The sequence below is a fragment of the Felis catus genome, chromosome B3 (assembly GCF_018350175.1).
Source record: "Felis catus isolate Fca126 chromosome B3, F.catus_Fca126_mat1.0, whole genome shotgun sequence".
NCBI lineage: Eukaryota > Metazoa > Chordata > Mammalia > Carnivora > Felidae > Felis > Felis catus.
The window spans coordinates 64,273,275-64,294,641 of NC_058373.1; the positions used below are offsets into that span (position 1 = coordinate 64,273,275).

At 45.1% G+C, this 21,367-nt stretch overlaps 1 protein-coding gene across 6 annotated transcripts in view; it reads left to right on the plus strand.

Annotated features, from left to right (window-relative positions):
* Positions 1-21,367, plus strand: part of RASGRP1 (RAS guanyl releasing protein 1) — an 82,191-nt gene that overhangs the window by 39,080 nt on the left and 21,744 nt on the right. For 4 of the 6 annotated variants that reach the window (XM_045059566.1, XM_045059564.1, XM_045059565.1 and 1 more), the window contains exons 3-7: positions 7,370-7,475; positions 13,112-13,174; positions 14,136-14,267; positions 16,369-16,522; positions 20,395-20,568. In XM_045059566.1, the coding sequence (XP_044915501.1) occupies positions 7,370-7,475; positions 13,112-13,174; positions 14,136-14,267; positions 16,369-16,522; positions 20,395-20,568 (629 nt within the window). Of the gene's footprint in view, positions 1-7,369; positions 7,476-9,948; positions 10,014-12,449; positions 12,948-13,105; positions 13,175-14,135; positions 14,268-16,368; positions 16,523-20,394; positions 20,569-21,367 lie in introns of those variants that run through there. The other 2 variants (XM_045059567.1, XM_019832692.3) reach the window with 2 other exon arrangements.

Here is a 21,367-nt window from a genome sequence, read left to right on the forward strand (position 1 = left end):
AAGGGGCTTCCTTAGAGCTCCTCAGCTTTCCTTTGGGATCTAAGATAGCACCTTGCACAGAGTAGATTACGGACCAGTATTGGTTAATTGCATCAAAAATGTTTCCGGTTCAAGTAGAATGAAAAGTCACTATATGGTATAATTAGGGAGCCATATGCTTTCATTAGAAATGTGCAAGTAGATACTAGGTAACAAGTTACCTGTGGTACTATTAGGAAGAAACAATGCATGAGATAGAAGGTTAAGGTAGAAGATGTCAGAGGTCTTCTCCACCCTGAGATTCTGTGATTCCCTATAGTGGAGTCATGGCCGCCACTGAGTCTAATGATGGAAAATGGGTTTTTTGGTTCATAGACACATGACTTTCTGGAAGCCACATGGCTTTTCTTTTTCCACAGGTTGGGTGGGTCTTTAATATACCTCCCTAACAGCGTACGTTACTCCCCAAGTCTAGTGATAGATTATATAAGATTGACATTTTGTACCCACTGAGGTTTCAGCCCTTTAAAGAAGTCTCCCCTAAAGTGTTAGGAGGAGCAGATGGTACTGAGAAAATATGCACATTTTATTATGCATTGCACATTTTACTTATTAGAATTTTTAGTATGACACCCTGCATTTTTAAAAGCCTAAAGATGCAAACAAAATGAAATTATTCATTGAAATATTTAAATCAGCTTACAGCAATTATATCAAAATATCAAAATTAAATCTTGCAGTCTGGAAGGTAAATCCCCCTTGACCACCCACTTAGAAATCTGACTTTGAAAGGGAGGCGCTTCCTCTCAAAAAGGAAGAGGTGCTTGTTCTGTGAGATGAAGTCAGGAAGGGAATACATCCTTAATGAGGTCACACGGAGGCCGAAGATAGCGTTGGAGAGATGTGGTGGTAACGAGGGCAAGTGAACATGCAGAAATTCTCCTGGTGAAACAGAACCAAGAAGGGGGTTCTGGATGTAGATGTAGAGTTCTTCCTCCCTCACCCCATTCCTGCCTCCCTTTGCCGAGTGAGTCATCCCCTCCTGGCCTTACCATTTGCCAGCCTTCACTCCCACAGAGCCACAGTGGGGGAATGTCATGGAACTCTGGAAGAGGGGTTACAAGGCAAAAGTGGAGAGTGAATATGGTTTTGAGTCTTGGGTACAGCCCTCTTCTTACTGAAGGACAACTTTAATGATCAATATCAATCAGCCAAGGCATGCAAGAGTTTTTCAGAAATCACCAGGAGTACAAAAGCTATTCTTCCAAATGTGCATTAATTCCAACCCTGTATCCCAGCAGCATCTCTTAGATTCAGCCCTGAGCACTGGAAGAGATCTTAAAGCTCATCTCCTTCAGCCCCCTCATTTAACCCTTGAATTCCCTGTCCTGACAAATGGCCGGGCAGCAGGCAGCTGAGTGTAGTGGAAAGAGCTGGAGTTATAGAATCAAACAGACCTGGAGCCAGATCCTAACTCTTTTTCTCTTTGACCCAGAACAGATTACCTCATCTTTCTATACTACGATTTCGTCGGCTATAAGTTTTGAGCAATATTGCCAAATTATTTTCAGAATTAGAAATAACATCATGAAGGTGCTTAGCACAGCTCCTGGTATTGGTATGACTTCAATAGATAATAGCTGCTATGCCAGTCAAAATGATGTAATCAAGTGTCCCTCTCCAGCCTCCTCGTGAATATCTCTGTGATGAGAGTGCTTCTGTTGTCGCAGTCCTGTTGGTTCGAACCTTCTGCTCCATGTGGTGCACAACCCTCTTTCTTTCTCATCCTCTTCTGGTTCGTTCTCTCTGGTTCTGCCAAATCTAAACCTTCTCCCACAAATAGTACCCCAGATATGTGAAGACAATCCTGGTATCCCTCCTTGATCTTCTCGGTGGCAAACCTAGTTAGCTCCTCGAATCCTTCCATAGGTCACTTGGTTTTGATCTCACCCAGGACACTTCTAAGCCCCTTCCCCCAATACGTGAGCATGCATGGAAAGATGCCGGCCAGCCACAAAGAACAGTGGAGATAGCAAGCATGTCTATACTGAAAAAGCCTGTGACTGTGTCTGTAGCTCCTGTGATATTCCAGTGCATACCCTACAAATATGTTTCAGTTCCCCTGCTTTTTACCCTAGTATTTGGAACATGACGCTACTACCCTGGTGAGGAACGGAGCATTATAAAAACTATATTGTCAGATGGTAAACTGAAAAGTTATCCCCTCATAACTGTGGTAAGATGTGATTGCATTAGCCCCCTACCCCCATTTTCCACTTTCTCAGTGTCAGTGATATTTTTCACGAAACTTTAAGGTCCCTGCTCCTTCACTGGAGACCCCGCAGTGTGACTTGCTGTGGCCAGCAGAATAAGGCAGAAGCGACAGCATGCCAGTTCGAAACCTAAGCTGAAGAGGCCTTCGGTATTTCCAGATGCCCTTTGGTGCCCTGCCATCACCATGAAAGAACATACCGCAACTAGCCCACTGGTCCAGGGCAGTTGGGAGGTCTGCAGAACAGAGGCCCCCAGCAAAGCCCAGCCTCTATGTGCCGATCCCCTGTCCCCAGCCAATTCATAGCACTTGAGAAAAAATAATTGATTACTTTCTGAAGTCACTGAGTGTTGGGTGGTTTGTTATCTGGAATTTTTGTGGCAAGAGATAACCATTACAGAAGTTAAGCCAGAAAACAGAGAGAGGAAAACTAACCAGTTCCGTGTAGTTGCTGTATAAACACGTTTGCCGTGAGCATTTTTACCACAAGCATTTTCACTGCATAACTAATCAGCTGAAGCACAATTTTCCAAAAAACATAAAATCACAAAAAAAACAAGAAGAGGGACATTCATTAAAAACATGAAAAATGAATAACAAAATTAAAAACACTATTGCAAAATACAAAATGTTTGAGTACATTTAAAATGTGTGTTGGCCATACTGTGCAAATAACTGAGTTTATTTTGTGTGTTATATCTAAGCATAGTCTTCAAAGTCTTTCATTCATAGTACTATCCTTTTTTTTCTTTCTTTTGTTTGATTTGTCTTGTGCCTAAAATTTCTTCCTTCATTAAGAGAGGTATCCATTTCGAAATACTAGGATGCATACTTGTAGCTGAGATTTGTATTGCGTTTTGAAAGCCTTCTCCACTGTCGCTTGTCCTTGGCATATTGTCACATGTCCACTAGCAGACATTCCAAGTTTGGTAGGAAATGTAGGTTCAAAACTCTGCGACTGTATAGACCATTATGAGGGCTGAGCTTTATAGCCTGTAAAATGGAAGTGCTGCATGAAGGAGAGATGAGGCCAAACTGTCCACCAGTTATTTTTTTTAATTTTTATTTATTTTTTGAGAGACAGAGTGCGAGCAGGGGAGGGACAGAGAGAGAGGGAGACACAGAATCTGAAGGAGGCTCCATGCTCTGAGCTGTCAGCACAGAGCCCAACGCAGGGTTCAGACTCAAAAACTGCGAGATCATGACCTGAGCCGAAGTCAGATGCTTAACCTACTGAGCCACCCAGGCGCCCCCTGGTTAGTTTTTTAAATCTTGTACGGCAAAATGGCCTTACAGACTATTAGTTTTGTGGCAAAAACACTTGTGGGCCAAGATGCTCGTGGTGAAAATGCCCAACATGATATTAACCCTTCCTCACTAAGTTGAGAAGAATTGATGAAAGAGTGACAGAACTATAACCAGCCTAACTGAATACTTCATAAAGATGATTTGCCAAGTTTTGTTTTTTTCTTTTTAAAGTTCATTTATTTTGGAGAGAGGGGGAGAGAGTATGAGCAGGGCAAGGGCAGAGAGAGGGAGAGAGAGAATCCCAAACAGGCTCCGTGCCATCGTCAGTCCAATGCAGGGCTCGATCCTGCAAACCATGAGATCATGACCTGAGCTGAAAGCAAGATTTGGATGCTCTGACTGAGCCACCCAGGTGCCCCAGTTTCTCAAGTTGTAACCTTGAGAAAACAAGTGTGTAGATTATGTATCTCATCAGCAAAATAACTTATGACAAAGCAAACTGAATATCCAAAAACATGAAAAGTTAAGGGTTCTCCTGTTTGGTACAGTTCACTCATTGACTCAACAACTATTTGATGAATACCTGCCATGTATCCTCCTTGTTCTAGGCCCTGGATATATGGTCATGGGAAAAACAGACAGGGCTCAGGTCTCATGAAGCTTATATTCTAGTGGAGACTCAGAAAATAACAAACAAAAAGATAACTTCTAATAATGGATGATAAGTGCTGTGCAGAATCTCAGGCAGGGGAATGGCCACCTCAGGTAGTTCAAGGAAGACCTCTCCAAGGATGTGATGTTGAAACTGAGACCCGAGGGGCGCCTGGGTGGCGCAGTCGGTTAAGCGTCCGACTTCAACCAGGTCACGATCTCGCGGTCCGTGAGTTCGAGCCCCGCGTCAGGCTCTGGGCTGATGGCTCAGAGCCTGGAGCCTGTTTCCGATTCTGTGTCTCCCTCTCTCTCTGCCCCTCCCCCGTTCATGCTCTGTCTCTCTCTGTCCCAAAAAATAAATAAACGTTGAAAAAAAAAAAATAAAAAAAAAAAAAAAGAAACTGAGACCCGAATGACATGAATAGGCCAAGAGAAAAAAAAGACCACATTGCAGGAAATATCAAATGCAAAGGCCATAAGGTGCATGAATAACCTTGGAAGGTCTGAGGTGTAAATAGAGGGATGGAGAGGAGTGATGTGGTGTGAAATGAAGTGGGGGATAGTAGAAGGGGGCAGAACATATGGAACTTCACTGGCTACAGCAAGGATTTTGTGTTTTGTTACAAGTGTAATGGAATCCATGAAAGTGTATGAAGGACATGACCTGGTTTATGGGTTTTAGGGGCTCGCTCCTGGCGTGTGTGTGGAGGATGGATTGTAGGGGGACAAGAGGGGAAGCAGGGGTCTTTTAGGTCACTCTTGGGTGGTACTGGTGACATTTTGCAAGTAGAATTCAAGACTGGCTGATGGATTGTGTGTGAGGGAAAGTGACAAATTAAGGATGACTCCTAGGTTTTCTGTTGGGGTAACTGAGTGTAGTTGGTGCTGTCATTTCCTGAGAGGAGGAGGAGGAATGGGCAGGGGGCGGGGGAGAGGTCAAGAGTTTGGTGGGATGAGTTAGTTAAGTTTGAAATTGGACGTCTGAGTAACTTTGCCAGGGAGGATGTTGGACATGTTAGTTTGGTACTCAGGCTACAGATAAAAGTTGGGCAGTCATCAGCAAACAGATGTGGGATTTTAGCCATAGGAATAGATGAGTTCACCTAGAAAAAAGTTAAAAAGTTAAAAAGTTAAAATTTTCATTTAAAATTTAACAAGTTTCAAAATTTTTAAATTATTTCGAAAAGAAGTGGGAGGATTAAGCCACAGAGTGTGGTGACATTTAAATGCTCAGCAGAGGAAGAGGAGACAGAAGACGAGCGTGAGAGAGAAACTGAGACAGTGTGATGTCGTGGAAGCCAAGAGAAGCAAGTGTTCCGGGAAAGATGGTTGTCAACTTAGGTTGGGTTGGGCTGAATGCAACTTGAGTCATAAAGTTAACATAAAGCCAGAGAAAGAAACTATTGGATTTGGTGACCCTGAGAATAAAATATTTAGTGGGAGGACAGAGATAAAAGTCAAAATGGGACGGTTGAAAATGAATGGCAGGTGAGAAATTGATGACAGGTTCTGCTACAAAGGGGAACAGAGAAACGGAGAAGTCTTAGAGGTGGTGAGAGCTTAAGGTTTTGTTTCATTTTGTTTTAAATAGGAGATTGGGGCAAGGCGGGGGTAATGTTTAAATGCCATGGGTAGGTAAGGCAGGAGAGAGAGAAGAGTTGAGAATGCAGGAGAGAAAGTGGACGAAGGCAGGATCATCACCCTAGAGAACGGAGGAGACCCCAGGCATGGTGGAAACCATGGCCTCTGCAAGGCCTCTCATGGAAACGGGAGGGCAGGCAGTGAGAGTAAGAGCATGCGCACGAATTGGCGGGGTTGGTGAGGGGAAGGTAAGTGATCATGTCCATTCACTCATATTTTCTCAGTGAACTGTGACTTCAGGTCATCATTTGAGGACGAGCCAGGACTTTCTGAATCCTGAGCCCCGTGCCCTTCATTTATCATTTGGTGCCCTCGGAAAGATGAAATGGCAGGGCAAGTCGTGTCTGTTCTTCCATCTGATACTGTGCCCGGAATCATTCAAGTTCCCGTCAGAGAAGCGAATTCATGTGGTTTGTTTAAATGAAAGCACTCAAACGAAGGAACTCCTCACAGAGATGAGGATGCTGTTAAGGGATGCTGCACCCAGGCTGTCAACAACCACAAGTTACCCCCCATCCCCATCACCACCACCTAGGGCCACAGGGTCAAGGAAGATTAAAAGTGTTAGATCCAATGAGAGCTGGAGTCATGGGGGAGTGGCCAGCCAGTGTGGTCATTCATTGAAGAGGCCTATAGATGCTATCAGGGAAATAGCGCCAAAGCAGAGAGGGGATGAGAGAGAAATATCGTGAGTCCTCCCCCCTCCCATCTGTTGCTGATGCTTCCCCATGGCTGAACCCAACTGGAAGCTGGCTGGCAAGGGTTATGCAATCCATGGTGAAGGACAGAGAATAGATCTGGCAGCAAATAACCAACACTTCAGGCCACAGGTGTTGAAAAGATTTTGAAAACCACTCCAAGGGGAGTATTTACACCCAATGCCATATATAGAATGCATCTCGTTATTTGGTTCCTGCTGAGACTTGGAAAACCTAGCTAGCCATGATCTTTGAAGTGAACCATCATGGATACTTGTAACCCACCCATAAATCTCCAAATGTAATGTTTGTCCATAGTCTTCCTCCTTTATTTTCATCCAGAGGCATATTGCTCTAAAACTAGGAAAGCTTGTTCAGGGCCCCTCACTGGTGTGAATACCTTCCAAGGCCATGGGAGAGCCACAGTTGTGTATTCTTGCCATCGTGTGTTCTTGTCAGTTTTACAAAAGTAGTATGTTTAACTGTAATCTGTTAAGACTGTGTTTTTTCACTCTGACCCTAGAAAGCCCCCTCCCCTTATATGCACTTTAGGCCCCACAAAACTTGTATCTGCTTCTGCTTCCAACAGAGACTCAAGGATACAGTGCAAATTTTATCCCTTTCCCAAAATTCTCCCATCTTTCAGGTGGGGTGGTTAAAGAACGTCAAAATGAACAATTTGGGAAGGGGGGAATGCAGCAGGAGGGTAAAAAGCAGAGAAGGGAGGGGTGTGCAGTGCTCAAGACAGGGGAGAAGAGCACTGTGTGGAGCACCCCCTCTCTGGCCGTCCACCTTCAAGTGACGGAGGGGTGTCACGTGTCCCGCAGGGGACTCATTTCTCACGGGGGCCTCGCTCAGATGCTGCTCTTTATGTTTTCAGATGCAGATGGAAACCTGTGTCGAAGTAACCAACTGTTGCAAGTCATGCTGGCCATGCACCGAATTATCATTTCCTCTGCTGAACTGCTCCAGAAAGTTGTCACCCTATATCCTTTAGCACAGTGGCTGACGGTCCCCAAGCAGGATTCATTCAAAAGTATTTCAAATCTTGAGATTTGAAATTTGCTTTCATGTTGATTGGTTTGGAATAACCCCGAGTGGTAAATGGGTCCAAATGTCCTTTGAGAGGTATGGGGTTTGTCTGTGTGTCTTGGGTGTCCGCGTGCACACGCACACGTATGTGTCACTTCTGTTGGTTGGGGCAGTTTTAGCAATGCTGATTGCTCTGGCAAGTAGTCAAAGCAACGGGCAAACACAGTGGTCTTCAGCGTGTCTGGCTCGTAAAAATACGTGTCCTGTAGGTTAGTAAGAATCCCTGTTCATCCTGTGCAAACTGACGGGGGGGGTGCAGTCATAACTCAGATGAGAAACTGGCTTTCCTGTCCAATTCCTCAATTTTCCCCAGGTTCTGGAAAGAGCTGCGCGACACCCCAGTAGCTGGAGTCTGCTGGTGCTTCTGCGTCAGGCAGAGATGGCTCTCAGCCCAGCAAACCTGGCTGGATTTTAACTGTCTTACGGGGTGCAAAGCGAGTAGGGTGGAGAAGGAGCCTGCCCTCTCCTGCTCGCGGAGCACAGTGTAAGCTGTGGCTGTAGTTGGGGTGAGACTGTTGAGCACCTGAAGCCCGGGTCCCTGGCACTGAGTCACGAGTGGTGGCTCTTCTGATCCTTCACTCCTCCCCTGACCCCCCTCCCATTTCATCTCATGGCACACCAGAAGGTAAAAGCCACCAGAAGAGACTGAATCTCTTCTATAACCCTACTTACAAATCTTTACGTTTCAGATCAAAGGAGTTGTTTCCAGCAGCATTCCAAGGGAAGAGCATTGGGAGGGGTCTCTGTAATAAGAGGTGCAGGTCGTAAGTGGGTGTCTGGTCTGCAGAGAATTTTTAAACCGTCATAAAGCTGACTCACAGTCTTCCGACTTTTTGTTAACTCCACATACCAACAGTTCTAGCAGTATCAGTGATTAAAAACTCCTCAGTGAAACACTTGTTGGTCTAGGGACTCAATTGTGCCCCTGGCTGTCCCCATGGTGAGCAGACCCTCTCCCCTCCCCCTGCTCTCTCCCACCCCCCAAAGGTTTGACCCCTCACCCCTGTCCCTTTCCTCCACTTTCACCTCTGCCTCCTCAATGGCACCTGCCCCTCAGCCTAAAACGCATTCAAGTCTCCCCAACCTAAAAATAAACTTCTCAGCCCTGCCTTCCCTCTGTTCCATTGTTAGGGTTAGAAATTTGATGCACAAATGTCTTAAAATAGTCTGCACTCACTATCTCCAATCTCTCAACTCCCACTCACTCCTTAACTGAGCCTGGGCCCCCACCCGTGCTCAGACTTTCCTCTGATGTCACCAGTGGCCTCCTGGTGGCTAAGGCCAGGGGCTCTTTTCTGTCCTTGCTTACTCTGGGCTTTGTGGACAATCCCCTGTTTCTCCAAACCCTCTCCTGCAGGGCTCCCAGGCGGTGCCCCCTGGCTCTCCTCCTTCCTGAGCCACCCCTCCTCTGACTTCCCATCTGGCGCCTTCTCTGAGCACATCTTAAATAAGGGGACAGTGTCCTGGTTTACTTCTCTCTCTACCTCCTTCCTGGGTGATTCCCCACCAGGCTCTCCACCTCCATCCTTTGGTGCCATGGACTTTCAAATCTGTATTTCTTTAACCCAAGCCATTTTGTAAAAAATATCTGGACTAATTTGTCCTGCCAACACTTGGATCTTAATATGCTCAAGCCTTAATTCGTTTTCTCACCAGCTTCATTTCCAACTACTGCCCATTAATTCTGCTCTGACACCTGCATTTTCAGTTTCAGTTTCAGTGCATGGTGTCATCGCCCATCCGATCGCCCCAACCAGAAACCTCAGAAGCACACTTGACTCCTCCCTGCCTTTCACCTCCTACAGAGTCCACTACTCAGTCCCAGGGCTTCTCCTTCAGAAATGACTCTTAGCTGTTTTCTTCTCTCCCCCTGCCCCGCCCCCCCGCCACTCCGGGCTTCATGTGGGCCTCCATCTTCTCTCCTAGGCCCCTCTCTGGGACTGCTGTTCTCCCCCACGTGCCAGTTCACAAGCCACCTTGGACGTTACTTTCCGCACAAGCACGTCACATAAGCCCGTTGCTCCAGAGCCCCTGTAGGCCGCACGGGTAACGCCCCACTCCTCAGCTGCCAGGACAAGGCCTCCACAGTCTGAGTCGGGGTGTCCGTTCAGCTCCACCCTGCAGCTCTCCCAGAAGCCCTTTCTTCCCGACCTGGAACTGCTCAGTACACCTGTGCCTGGCATGCCTTTTCCTCCCTCATTGCCTGGCAGGCAGACTCTTTCAGGATCCTTCTGTGAAGTCTCTCCTGACCTTTTCAGGCCTCCACACACCCCTCCCTTTTAAAGATACATCTAGTGTTTTTAAGTAATGCTTTGAAAATCTAATTCCTGTCACTTTAGTTTTGTGTTGCTAAAGTCAGTGTGTCTCCCCTCTCCGGTCCGGATGTCACCTGCCTTGAAAAGCTTTCCCTCCGTGACTGCAGAAAGTGTGAGGTATTTCTATTCTATTAGTTAAATAAACTGACCTACCAAGACTTCTGTCTGAGTCTTGCCAGTGTGATACATATGTGCTCTGATCTTTATAGATGACTGTTTCAAGTCGATTGCCGAAACTTTGCGTCTAGCTGCTGTTTGATTTGTGTTCGTAATATAGGAAGTTGCAAAGGTACTAAAAATTAATTTGATTACAAGTCAACTTAAGAAAAGTACATAAATTTTTAACATATATTAAAAATATATACGCTGTAACTTATCCACTTACATGTCTCCTCTACGAATCCGTGTGTCCATCGACATCAGGAACCAAAGCTTATTTATCTTTGTTTCTCTAGAACTTAGCTCAGGGACCATCTCATGATTGGACACAACAAATGTTGCCTTACCATTCATGAAAAACATTGGATAGTCTTTATATTGGGACTTTTAGGTGAAAAACTCAAGCTTGGCTCAGGTCTGGGGTGGTGGAAGAGATTCTAAGAAGGGAATATGAAATAAGACTGCCTACCATTGAAACCCAGGTTAAACACTGGAGGCAGAATGATTTTCTCTTCATGTGTCTGTCTCTGTTTTCTGACCTGGGAGTAATAGAATTATTAGTTAAATAAGCTAAGGGTTTCCTGTTGTTTCCTGATTTTTCACTGTTAAAAAAAAAAAAAAGATTGGGATTTTGAAACATGCTTTGTTTGAATGGCTCAAATGCCTGAAAAGTACAGTCAGAACTGTATTGTACTTCATAGTCCTGGTACCAGCTGTGAAGAGAAGGAAAATGCGTGGAGCCTGAAGCTTCCAGCAAACAATGACCTTAAGCCTTGCAAGGCAGACAGACCCCTGAGCCTCTTTTACTGGCCTGCATATACTGGGTGTTCCCCTTCTCTCCCAAAGGGAGAAAGCGGGTGCTCTGCCTCACTTCAGGGCTGCCTTCGCTATGGTTTAGGGGCTCTGATGAGCGGGGAGGTTCTGCCCTTAGGATGGGTGCCCTGCCTGCCTGCCCCCTGCATGCGGAGCACCCGCATGCACACTGACTGGTTCACACAGGTTCTGCCCCGCCCTCGGCCCTCGTCCCACAGGGATGGATGGTCAAAGGGAGGGAAGGACAGGGAGTGACTGGGAGGAAGAAAAGTCCATAGTAAAGGGCACCATGTTGATTTATAGATCTACTTGGTTGTTTTAAAGGAGAAGTATGTTTTCTCTGCCTTCCCCTTTAGAAAGGAAGACAAAAATTCCGAGAAGTACATCAAGTAATAGAAGTATAGAAGCTGAGACCTATTGATCTGGAATGTGCCTTGTGCTTGAATCTCTTGGCACTGAAGGCAGACATTTCCTCAGCAGTGCAGCATAAGAAATGTAAAGTCATTCTGGTTCACTCTTAACTTCTATGCCCAAAGAAGGGCAGTCATCAAAGCCTTTTATTGCATGCAGTTTGCTGGTTTCCTGGGGTTTTTATTTTTATTGTCCATGTTGTTATGCATGTGGGTTTTTGTGTTTTGTTTTTGTTTTGGTGCTTCTGAAGACAGATTTTATAGGCAGTGAATCTATTAAAATTTAGTTTTTAAATTCAAGTCATTTTGTTAAAAGTACAAATTTTACAACCATAGCTCTTCTTTAGGGATTCATGTTTAGCTTGCAAATATTATTCTTTCTATAAGCCTAACATGTTTCACCAAGAATTTTTAAGGGACCTTGAAAAATGTTTGGTTAATTTGAATAATGGTAATTAAGTACTTCCAATGGTTTTAAACTACAATTATGAATTTTAAATTTTGGATTATTTTTAAATACTTAAGATGCCTTCCTGAATTCTAAATGGTTTTTATAATAGTACACTGAAGTTATAAACAGTTACCATTATTTTAGAAGTTCCAAAACTATGATTAAACTTAGTAAGATTTCAGTTTAAAAGCACAAGTCTAAAGCACTTAATTATATATTCCAAATCAAAGTTTCAAGACTATCGTTCTAATATGCTCTAAAATATTATAGGGAGACAAAATCCCCACATGCTCAGATTCCTTCCTAATCAAAAAACACTAATCCTAAGATGTGGACTTTTCCTTTTCTGTATTTACGTGTGAATTTTTCAGAGGTTTAGGATACACATTCCCACTGAAGGAAGACCACTCCGTCCCATTGAGATCTCTGCCATCTTACTCACTGGCCTCCTCACTGGACTACTCCTACTGAATTCCCAGTAGAGCCTGGGAATCACTGAACCCTGTATTGCAGTTATGATGGCACAGTTTTTAAAAGGGAAAGAAGGCATCGCCTTGCGGGCGTGCACAGTGCACATACCAGCCTGATTCCTCAGTGTGTCGATCAAACGTGGTAGATCCACCTAGGTTCACCATTGGATTGGATTTTGCATTTCTTTGGCTCATAAAAGAAGTATTCTTCCCATGTATTTCTAAAGATCTGCAAACTTAATGGGATCTTACTATTCTTTGATATTCTTAGGATGGCACCCTTCTCATGGAATATTCCGAATGCCATGGATCCTTAAACGTGATCAATGATTGTATTTTGGATTGTTCACATGGCTTTGTCTGACTTGCCATCACAACTTACAAGGTCCATCTACTGAGCCCCTTAAGCTCATATGTTACCATTTTTCACATTACTGCTTTTAATTATCATGACAATATATCTGAATATTCATTCCCCTTCTAACTTACAGCACAAATTGTTTATCCATTACTGGAATCACTTTAAAAGAGAGGGGCTCCTCTTTTTTAAGTTGTTTCAGTGGGAGTCCTCATCTCTTGGGCATGGGCAAGGAGGCCTTTTGCCCCTTCACTTCATAGAGGCCACCTGTGCTGGGATCTTTCAATGCTGTTGGCTTCCCACTTCTCCTCCTGCAAAGGACTTCTCCTTCTTTCCACAAGCCATTTCAGCGTGGGCTACATGGAAGGTCACCACAGTCACCCTTCCAAGGTGATAACACGCAGACAACTGCACACATCAAGTTGGTTTTTATCCTATGGCCAGAAAGAGAAGAAAACATCTGGGAGGGGGCAGTTTTAGCAAATACTTCCACAGATAAGAAGTTGTTTGGTTTCTGTAACAGAGGCTTTTATTTCCCTTAACCACAGCCCTACCTATAAGGATGCCTTGGCAAAGAATTCGCCAGGGCTTTGCCTGAAGATCTGCTATTTTGTAAGGTAATGTTTGTGGGTGCAGTTGGGACTTGTGGAGCGGGCGGAAATGAAAGACTGAAGCAAGGGATGTTAGTTTTTTCCTCGTGCCCCCCACCTATCCTGTCCTGTCCATACATCACCTCTGGGAGACTGGAAAGGGCAGTGCTGCGTGCTGGAGATCCCTTATTGGAGCAGTGTTTTTCTAGCATGGCTGAGCTTTACTATTTCATTCTAGCCTTTTCTTCAGTCTGATAGCATTTTGATATCAAATGGCAGTAGGGAGAGATACAGAGATAAGGAAGGATCTCTTCTCTTTTTCATTTTTATTCCTAATTACAAAAGTAACACAGGTCATATTAGAGCATTTTGAAAATACAGAAGAGATGGTAACTTTAGTAATAGTTATTCATATCCCACCCCACATTTTGGGATATTTTCTCTGTCCTTTTTCTAAGCAGATTTTTTTTTAACATAGCTGAGATCAAAATACACATAGAATTTTGTGTCCTATATTTTTCACTTCATATCATAGGAATCTTCTTCTGTCATTAAAAACTTTTTGTAGACAGTATTTTTAATGGCCATATAATATTCTGAGATCTGATAGAGTGTAACTTACATGTGCACTACCCTGTCTTTGGACATTTGGTCCGTCTGTAGCTGTGCTCCTTCTAATTATCTGTGATACGCATGCTTGTGCCTAAATCGTTGTCATGGCTTTTTGTGTTATGATTCGCCCCTCCTATCACAGCATGCCGGTGTGCAGGGGCAGAGGACTGCCAGCAGGTGGTTTTCTTCCCATCCCCCACCCCCTCATATTCTGTATATAGAATATATATTCTGTGTTCCCAGGCATGTAGAAGGATGCTGTAGCCTCTGTGTCTTCCTCTTTCCTCTTCATGGGGAAGAACCCACCAAAGCACGAGTCCTCGGCTGCAGTTTTGGATTGTTTTTTTTTTTTTTTTTTTTAACTCCCACCTTTTAGGTACTGGATAACAGAATTCTGGATCATGTTTAAAATGGATGCCAGCTTGACACACACCATGGAGGAGTTCCAGGAACTGGTGAAGGCCAACGGGGAGGAGCTACACCGCCGTCTGATTGACACGACCCAGATGTGAGTGTCCGGGTTCGGGCTCGCCTTTCCAAACCACCCCCCCTTCTGTGCCGCCTCTGACAGCTGCTCTTGGCCCACTCGGAGAAGCCCCTCACACAGGCTCAGATTGCATCTGATCGGCTGAAAAGTGAAAAGACTGGCATTTAATAGGAAAGCAGATAAAGCTATAAGTGACTAATATCCAAGAGCAGAAGAAAAAAAAAATCCCAGTGGAAAAGAAATCAGGTAGCAAGGTACTGACTAAAATGCACCCAGGTCCTGAGAAACTGAAAGCACCTGCCTAAGCTTCCTCAGCAGCACGTGCCTCAGGTGTGGGCCCTTGTCAGTGAGGAAGGGGTGGTGCAAAAATGCATTGAGGGTTTCTAACCTGTATGGGTGTCCACGACAGACGCTTAGACTTGCAGAGATGGGAAGGCTCATGGGAATATTTCAGATCATACCTTGGATTTCCTGTCTATGAGATTGGCCCACTCTGGAAGCAGGAGAGCCTTTCCTAAGTCAGGGAGAGGACTGTGCACACACACACTGCGTGCTAAGGTTTTCTCAGTGTGGCCACTTTGTTTTGGAATAATACACATCCCTGGAATATAGACTTCTAGGATTGAAGCATATTCTGGAGATCATTTCATCCAACACCCCAGGAAATGGAGGCTTGGCAAGGTCATTTGGGGTCACACAGTTAGTGGCAGAGCCGAAGCAGGACTGTGACAGCCCTGGCAATGTGCTGTCCCATAGCCACACAGAAATGACTTCAGAATCACATATCACGGCCCCAAATATTTTTCTGTATGACAGTTTGGATTCACTGTACTTCTCTGCTTAGAATTTACAACTTGAAAGATAAAATTTCAAAGAGTGGTGCCTTGGTGGCTCAGTCGGTTAAGTGTCAGACTTCAGCTCAGGTCATGATCTCACAGTTCCTGGGTTCGAGCCCCACGCCGGGCTCTGTGCTGTCAGTGCAGAGACTGCTTCAGACCCTCTGTCTCCCTCTCTGCCCCTGCCCCACTCACACACTCTCTCTCTCAAAAATAAATAAATTTTTAAAAAACTTAAAAACACATTTTTTTAATATAAAATTTCAAAGTAACAGTGCTCTCATTTTAAAGTTATAGAACCTGGGGTATAGGGCAGTTCTCACACCCCAGTGTCTTCGTCCCAGTATGTATCTAGCTGGCTTTTTTCTACCAGGATTTCCCACAGTAAGTTCTTTGGGAAGTAGTCAGTAGGATAGTGCCTGACCAGATCTGCTTGAGAGGTAGTGAGTGAAGCTTCCCTTTTGCAGCACATCTCACCCTGTAACGTGTTCATTAGCCAACGGGGCTACAGAATCTGTAGCATTTCCCAGACTCATTTGAGCACAGAACCCTTTGTCAAGAGACAAGGTGCTCCTGAATACCAGTTTGGGAAACACAGATCTTTACCCTGCTGCCTCTCAAAATATGGCTGCTTCCTTCTGCTAACTTAGTGAGGGAAATTGAAACACACCGATCGATTATAAGAAATTATAAGAATTATAAGAAAATGTGGGGATTGGGGGCCACTCTAGGGGTAGCTAGGTTTCCTTGGTCATTTCAGTGTCTGGGAATATCTGAGGGAAATGCCACACGTCTGCTCAGTGACCACACATTCGTGCACGATTCCCTGAAGCACAGCTTCTCATCTCTGTGGTTCTCTGCGCTCTCCTGACACCAAAGCTGAGATCTCCAACCCAAAGAGAGAGTCCCCGTCACCCTCAGGAGAACGAAGGGAGACACGGAGGGCATGGAGACAGCAGACATGCCAGGGGACAAAGGAAAGCAAGGATGAAAGGCCAGGAAACTGTGACCAATGCGCGAGACTGTCTTTCCCACGGCCTTAAAGTAGACACATTCTACCCAGTTCCCCTTGACATGCTCAGAAGGTTTGTTGAAAACAAGCAAGGCTTTCCTTGTTGGTGCCCTAGAAAAAAAAGTTGATTTGAGGAAAGTGTTAATGCTTTGTTTCGGTCGAAGACAGTTAGCTAATGGTGCTTTGTATATTCTTGTAGATTTACTCGAATTAAAAAATAATTCTGACCTATTCTTTTTCCCCATCTTCTCCCTTTCATGTTTGCCCACAAAAGCAATGCCCGTGACTGGTCCAGGAAACTGACTCAAAGGATAAAATCGAACACCAGCAAGAAGCGTAAAGTCTCCCTGCTCTTTGACCACCTGGAACCAGAAGAGTTATCCGAGCACCTCACGTACCTTGAGTTCAAGTCCTTCCGGAGGATATCCGTATGTACCCAAGGGGCGGGAGGAAAACTTCCCCGTGCTATTTCAGAAAATAAGCAGAGCAATTCAACAGCTCATCTGCCATCTAACCCTGGAGTCCCTCCACCCCCCAGCCTGAAAGTCAGGCTTTCCCATCAGACTTTGTAGAGTCTGGAAAACGAGTACACTAGAAATTTGTTTCTCCGCTGTGTTCCTCACCTCCTGTCCTCCATGCCATCCCACCACTCACTCAGGTGACAGTTCTGTGGGCACAGGTGACACCCTGCACGCATACATAGACAAGTATACACACGCACGTGCGCGCACACACACCTTACCCTTGATAACCATTAGGCTTCCAGATTTTTATTTTTAAATTTTCCTTCAAAAAAAAAATGAGGATATGTCCTTACAGAGTTTGATTCTAGGATAGTCTTTGAATAGCTCTGGGAAATCCTGAAATAAAGTATATACTAATTTTCTAGCCCAGAATATAGCCGAGTTCTTGACAGAATGCTGACAGGGCCCAGCAGTCACCCATGATTCTAGAGATAAACCATGCTGACCCAAACCTTGCTCCTTAAAACTCCCTATGTGATACCAAAGAACGCTGGTTCTGTACAGGAGAACTTGTCGGCATGTCAGATGCCAACAGACCCTCGCTGGCCAATATGCTTTCCTGAGAAATGACACCTGTTGTCCACTCTGTGTCCACCCCTGCCAAAAGACAGTCTTCAACTTTGCTCTAAAAATACAGACTACCTAGTTGCCGGATGCGTTTCTTAGAATGACCTGTGTTCCCCAGATGAGGGGACGGGCTGCTCAGAAAGTGGCCTAAACAAGGTCACTCGGCCTGTTAGTCAGACCAGGGCTGGGGCCACATGACTCTTTGTCACTCAGCGCCAACTTACTGAGCCTGCTTGTGTCTGGAAGGAGAACTACAAACCAGGTTACAGAGTTGCTTCATCTTTTCTCCCATGCTGCTGACATCGTCCCGTTTACACACAGCCGAGCGGCCATTCAGCCAGCCCCCCAACTCCCATGTGGAGACAAGCCTCCAAGCACTGATTCACTAGCAAACCAACCCCCGCCCCCCACCCCGACAGAACCACAGGCCCTGACTGGGAAGCTCCTCCCGGGGAGTTTCCATTTGGCAGTGCCTCACGTGTCACAGGGAGGGACACTGAAAAGAGCCATTTATCACACGGGGAATCTGAGCTGTGCCAGGCCCCAGCTGGCGAGGTGGCTCCAGCAGGCCTCCGGGATGTCTGCACGACGCCAGTGCTCAGACCGGCAGAGGCGGAAGAAACTGCTGTTGAACTAGGACTCTGAGCTAGTGCTCTGCCCGAGTTGAGACCACGTTCTATTTGCAAATGAAAGCATCAGTTTAAATTTTTATTTCTTCGGGGTGGCATGATGCCTTCACAGAAGAGGACTTGGGGGATTTTGTTTCACCTACAGTTCTAAGCAGTTTTCCCAAACAGTAGTGTCCCTCTCATTTGCTATTTTCTGCTTATTATAGTACTTATGACAGTACTAATTATATTAAAAAACAAGTGGATTCAGTGTTATAGAGAGAAGGGTATATGAATGTATTCACTGGAATGAGTCATGGGAACTTTCTCTCAGAACCAGTAAGATTGCTTATGTGTCCCTCTTTTTTTTTTTTTCATGATTGATTGATTGATTGATTTAGAAAGGGGGAGGGGGAGCTCATAGGGGGAAGGGCAGAGAGAGAGAGAGAATCGTACGCAGGCCCCACAGCTCTCAGCGCAGAGCACTGCGCGGGACTCAAACTCACAAACCCTGATATCGTGACCTGAGCCAAAACCGAGAGTCAGACGCTTAACTGACTGAGCCACCTGGGTGCCCCAACTTATGTGTCCATCTTGAGTACTTTTGGTCTGCTCTTATTTTTCCACCCATCAGCAATCACAGCACAGCAAAATGGGGCTCAGCTAATTTGCACGTATTTGGTTTAGGTTATGAGTTTTTCTCATCAGTGTATTGCTTACAAGTCAGGCAGGACTACGGTTCGTCTACTGAAGTAACAACCCCCCCACCCCCACCCCGCCCAATCTCAGTGGTTTAACAAAGGCAAGTTTATTTTTTACTGACAGTAGAAGGCTAACGTGGGTCACCAGGGCCTCTGCGGATCCCAGTCACTCAGGGACCCAGAAGTAGGAGGCTTCATCTTGACACGAACTTCTGCCATCTCTGTGCCATTGGAAAGGCAACGCAGCACATCATTCACTGGCTCTTATATCTTTCCCTCAAAAGCCCCATCACTTGCATCCAATGTTCTCCTGGCTAAACTGTGTCACATCTGATTTCAAAGGGGAGTTCAGAAGCAGAGAGCTCAACATCCCTGGGAAACCGCACCAAAAGCTTCCACAGGCCTGCTAGAGCAGAGCAGACGACTTGTCCCTCGTGGTCATACTATCTGAACAGAGGATGCTTTGTGATAGGGACAAGATAGCTGCAATCATTGGTTAGACAGCGATCTCCTGACACATTTCCAGTTTCACATAAGCTGTTCACCGTCAGCCATAGTCAGTACCTTTGTCCACTTGGAAAACTGTGGTCACTATGTTGTAATAGCTAAGCAGGTTTCATGTACCCCACTCACGTGGCCTCAGCCCGAGCTGGTGAGTTGAAGGAAATCCAAACAGGTTTGTTTCAGCATGAGGTTAATAATTACCCTGTCAGTAGCACCTCACGTGTGCAGCACTCTGAAAAGGTAAAGTGCTTTCACACATTGTTGTGTTACATTAACAATTCCGTGACCTGGATAGGCCAGATTTTATTCTCCCATCTTTTTAGGACGGTTGTTTATTTTTGAGAGGGAATGAGAGCGTGAGCAGGGGAGGGGCAGAGAGAGAGGGAGAGGATCTGAAGCAGGCTCTGTGCTGACAGCAGAGAGCGTAATGCAGGGCTCAAACTCACAAACTGTGAGATCATGACCTGAGCCAAAGTCAGACGCTCAACCAACTGAGTCACCAGGCACCCCTGTTATCCCATTTTTAAGTTAAGAAACAGTTGGGGGTGCAGGGGAGAGAGAGAGAGAAAAAGATTTTTGTGAGAGGATTATCTGCTCGTCCCCTTAATTTCAGCAACAGAGCTGGAACTAGTACAGATCTTACTCAAGTTGAAAATATCGTTACCTCGAAATGCATGTAAATACATCTAAGCTGTCAGCATCATAGCTCGGCCTGGCCTACCTTAAATGTACTTGGAGCACCTTACATTAGCCTACACTTAGGCAAAATCTGATGCAAAGCCTATTTGTAATAAAATGTTGAATATCTGCTATAGTTTATTGAATACTGAAAGTAGAAAACACTGGTTATGAGTACAGATGGTTGTAAGCAGATCAGTTGTTTACCCTCCTGATCACACGGCTGCCTGGGAGCTGCAGCTCGCTGCCCAGCATCACAAGTTTTGTACTGCATATGGCTAGTCTGGGAAAAGGTCCAGATTCAAAATTCAAAGTATGGTTTCTTGCGAATGCATATGGCTTTTGCAACATTGTACAATAAAAAAAAAAAAAATCCTAAATCAAACCATTCTAGGCAGGGACTGTCTATACTGAGATTTCTGTTCTATATTCTTTAGAATTTAGAAGGGAAACAATCAGTAGCTACTCAAATACAGTATTTGGGTTAACTAGTGTGTGTACACATCCACTTATGCCTGATGACTTTTGATGGAGAGAGGCCATGCTGTGGGTAAAATAAGAAAGATTTCCTTCCCACCATTCTCATCAGCCAAGTGGAAGACATGCAAGGAGAAGACGAGAGTTCCCCTGTCCCGTAGAATCAACTGAGCAGAGGTGATGTGCCCCTCGGATCTCCCAGAATACCAGAGGCAGTCCTGATGGATTTCTTTTTCCCCAGTTCTCCGATTATCAGAATTACCTTGTGAACAGCTGCGTGAAGGAGAACCCCACCATGGAGCGGTCCATTGCCCTGTGTAACGGCATCTCCCAGTGGGTACAGCTGATGGTTCTCAGCCGCCCCACCCCGCAGCTCCGGGCAGAAGTCTTCATCAAGTTCATCCAGGTGGCTCAGGTGAGTGACTAGAGTTAAGAATTTTGGCCTGGGCAATGAGCTAAAGTATCCCCTCTTTCCTCCAACCTAGTCTATCAATTAGGGCTGCTTTCCTCTCCTAAAGCATGGTGGAGTTTATGTGCCTTGAACTGTTCCCAGATTTAGATATGATGATTTGTCTCTTTCCCATATAAGGGCAGTATGGTGAGGACCATACATACTATCTCAGGGGTCAGGATACAGTTTTAGATCTGTTTAGATCTTTTAACATTTTCAGAAGATGCTTACCAGCCTACATCGTTGCCCCCAGTCTGGCCCACACAGCAAAGGGAAAATTTCCAGGATTTCCTGGAGCTGGACCACCTCAGTTCTTAGGTCTTTGGGCCCATATCGTGTCGAATGGCTGCGTTTAATGTCTGAGGGCAGAGTTTAAGCATTTGATAAGAGGAAAACAAGGTAGTACGAACACATAATTGAAATTCCCGAGATTCTACCTCCTTTCCCAGTTACTGTCTTGCATAGACACTGACATTGCACAGAAAAGACAGTCTTTGTCCTTAAAAATACAAGTCTGGTTATTTAGGATCAAGGATATAAAATATTAGCTCTAGGTGGTCAAGACCAGTGCTTCTCAAAGTCAGTACATGGCCCACCTACTCTGGTATTACCTAAATGTTTATCCCTAAGGTCAGCCGTAGATCCCAGGAATCCAAATAGCCGTGCTTGGATCCAGAAATCTTTGGGTTAAACAAGTACTTTGGGCGGTTCTTAGAAACCACTGATGTAGAGGATGGTCCGCAGATCCAGTGCAACAAAGGAA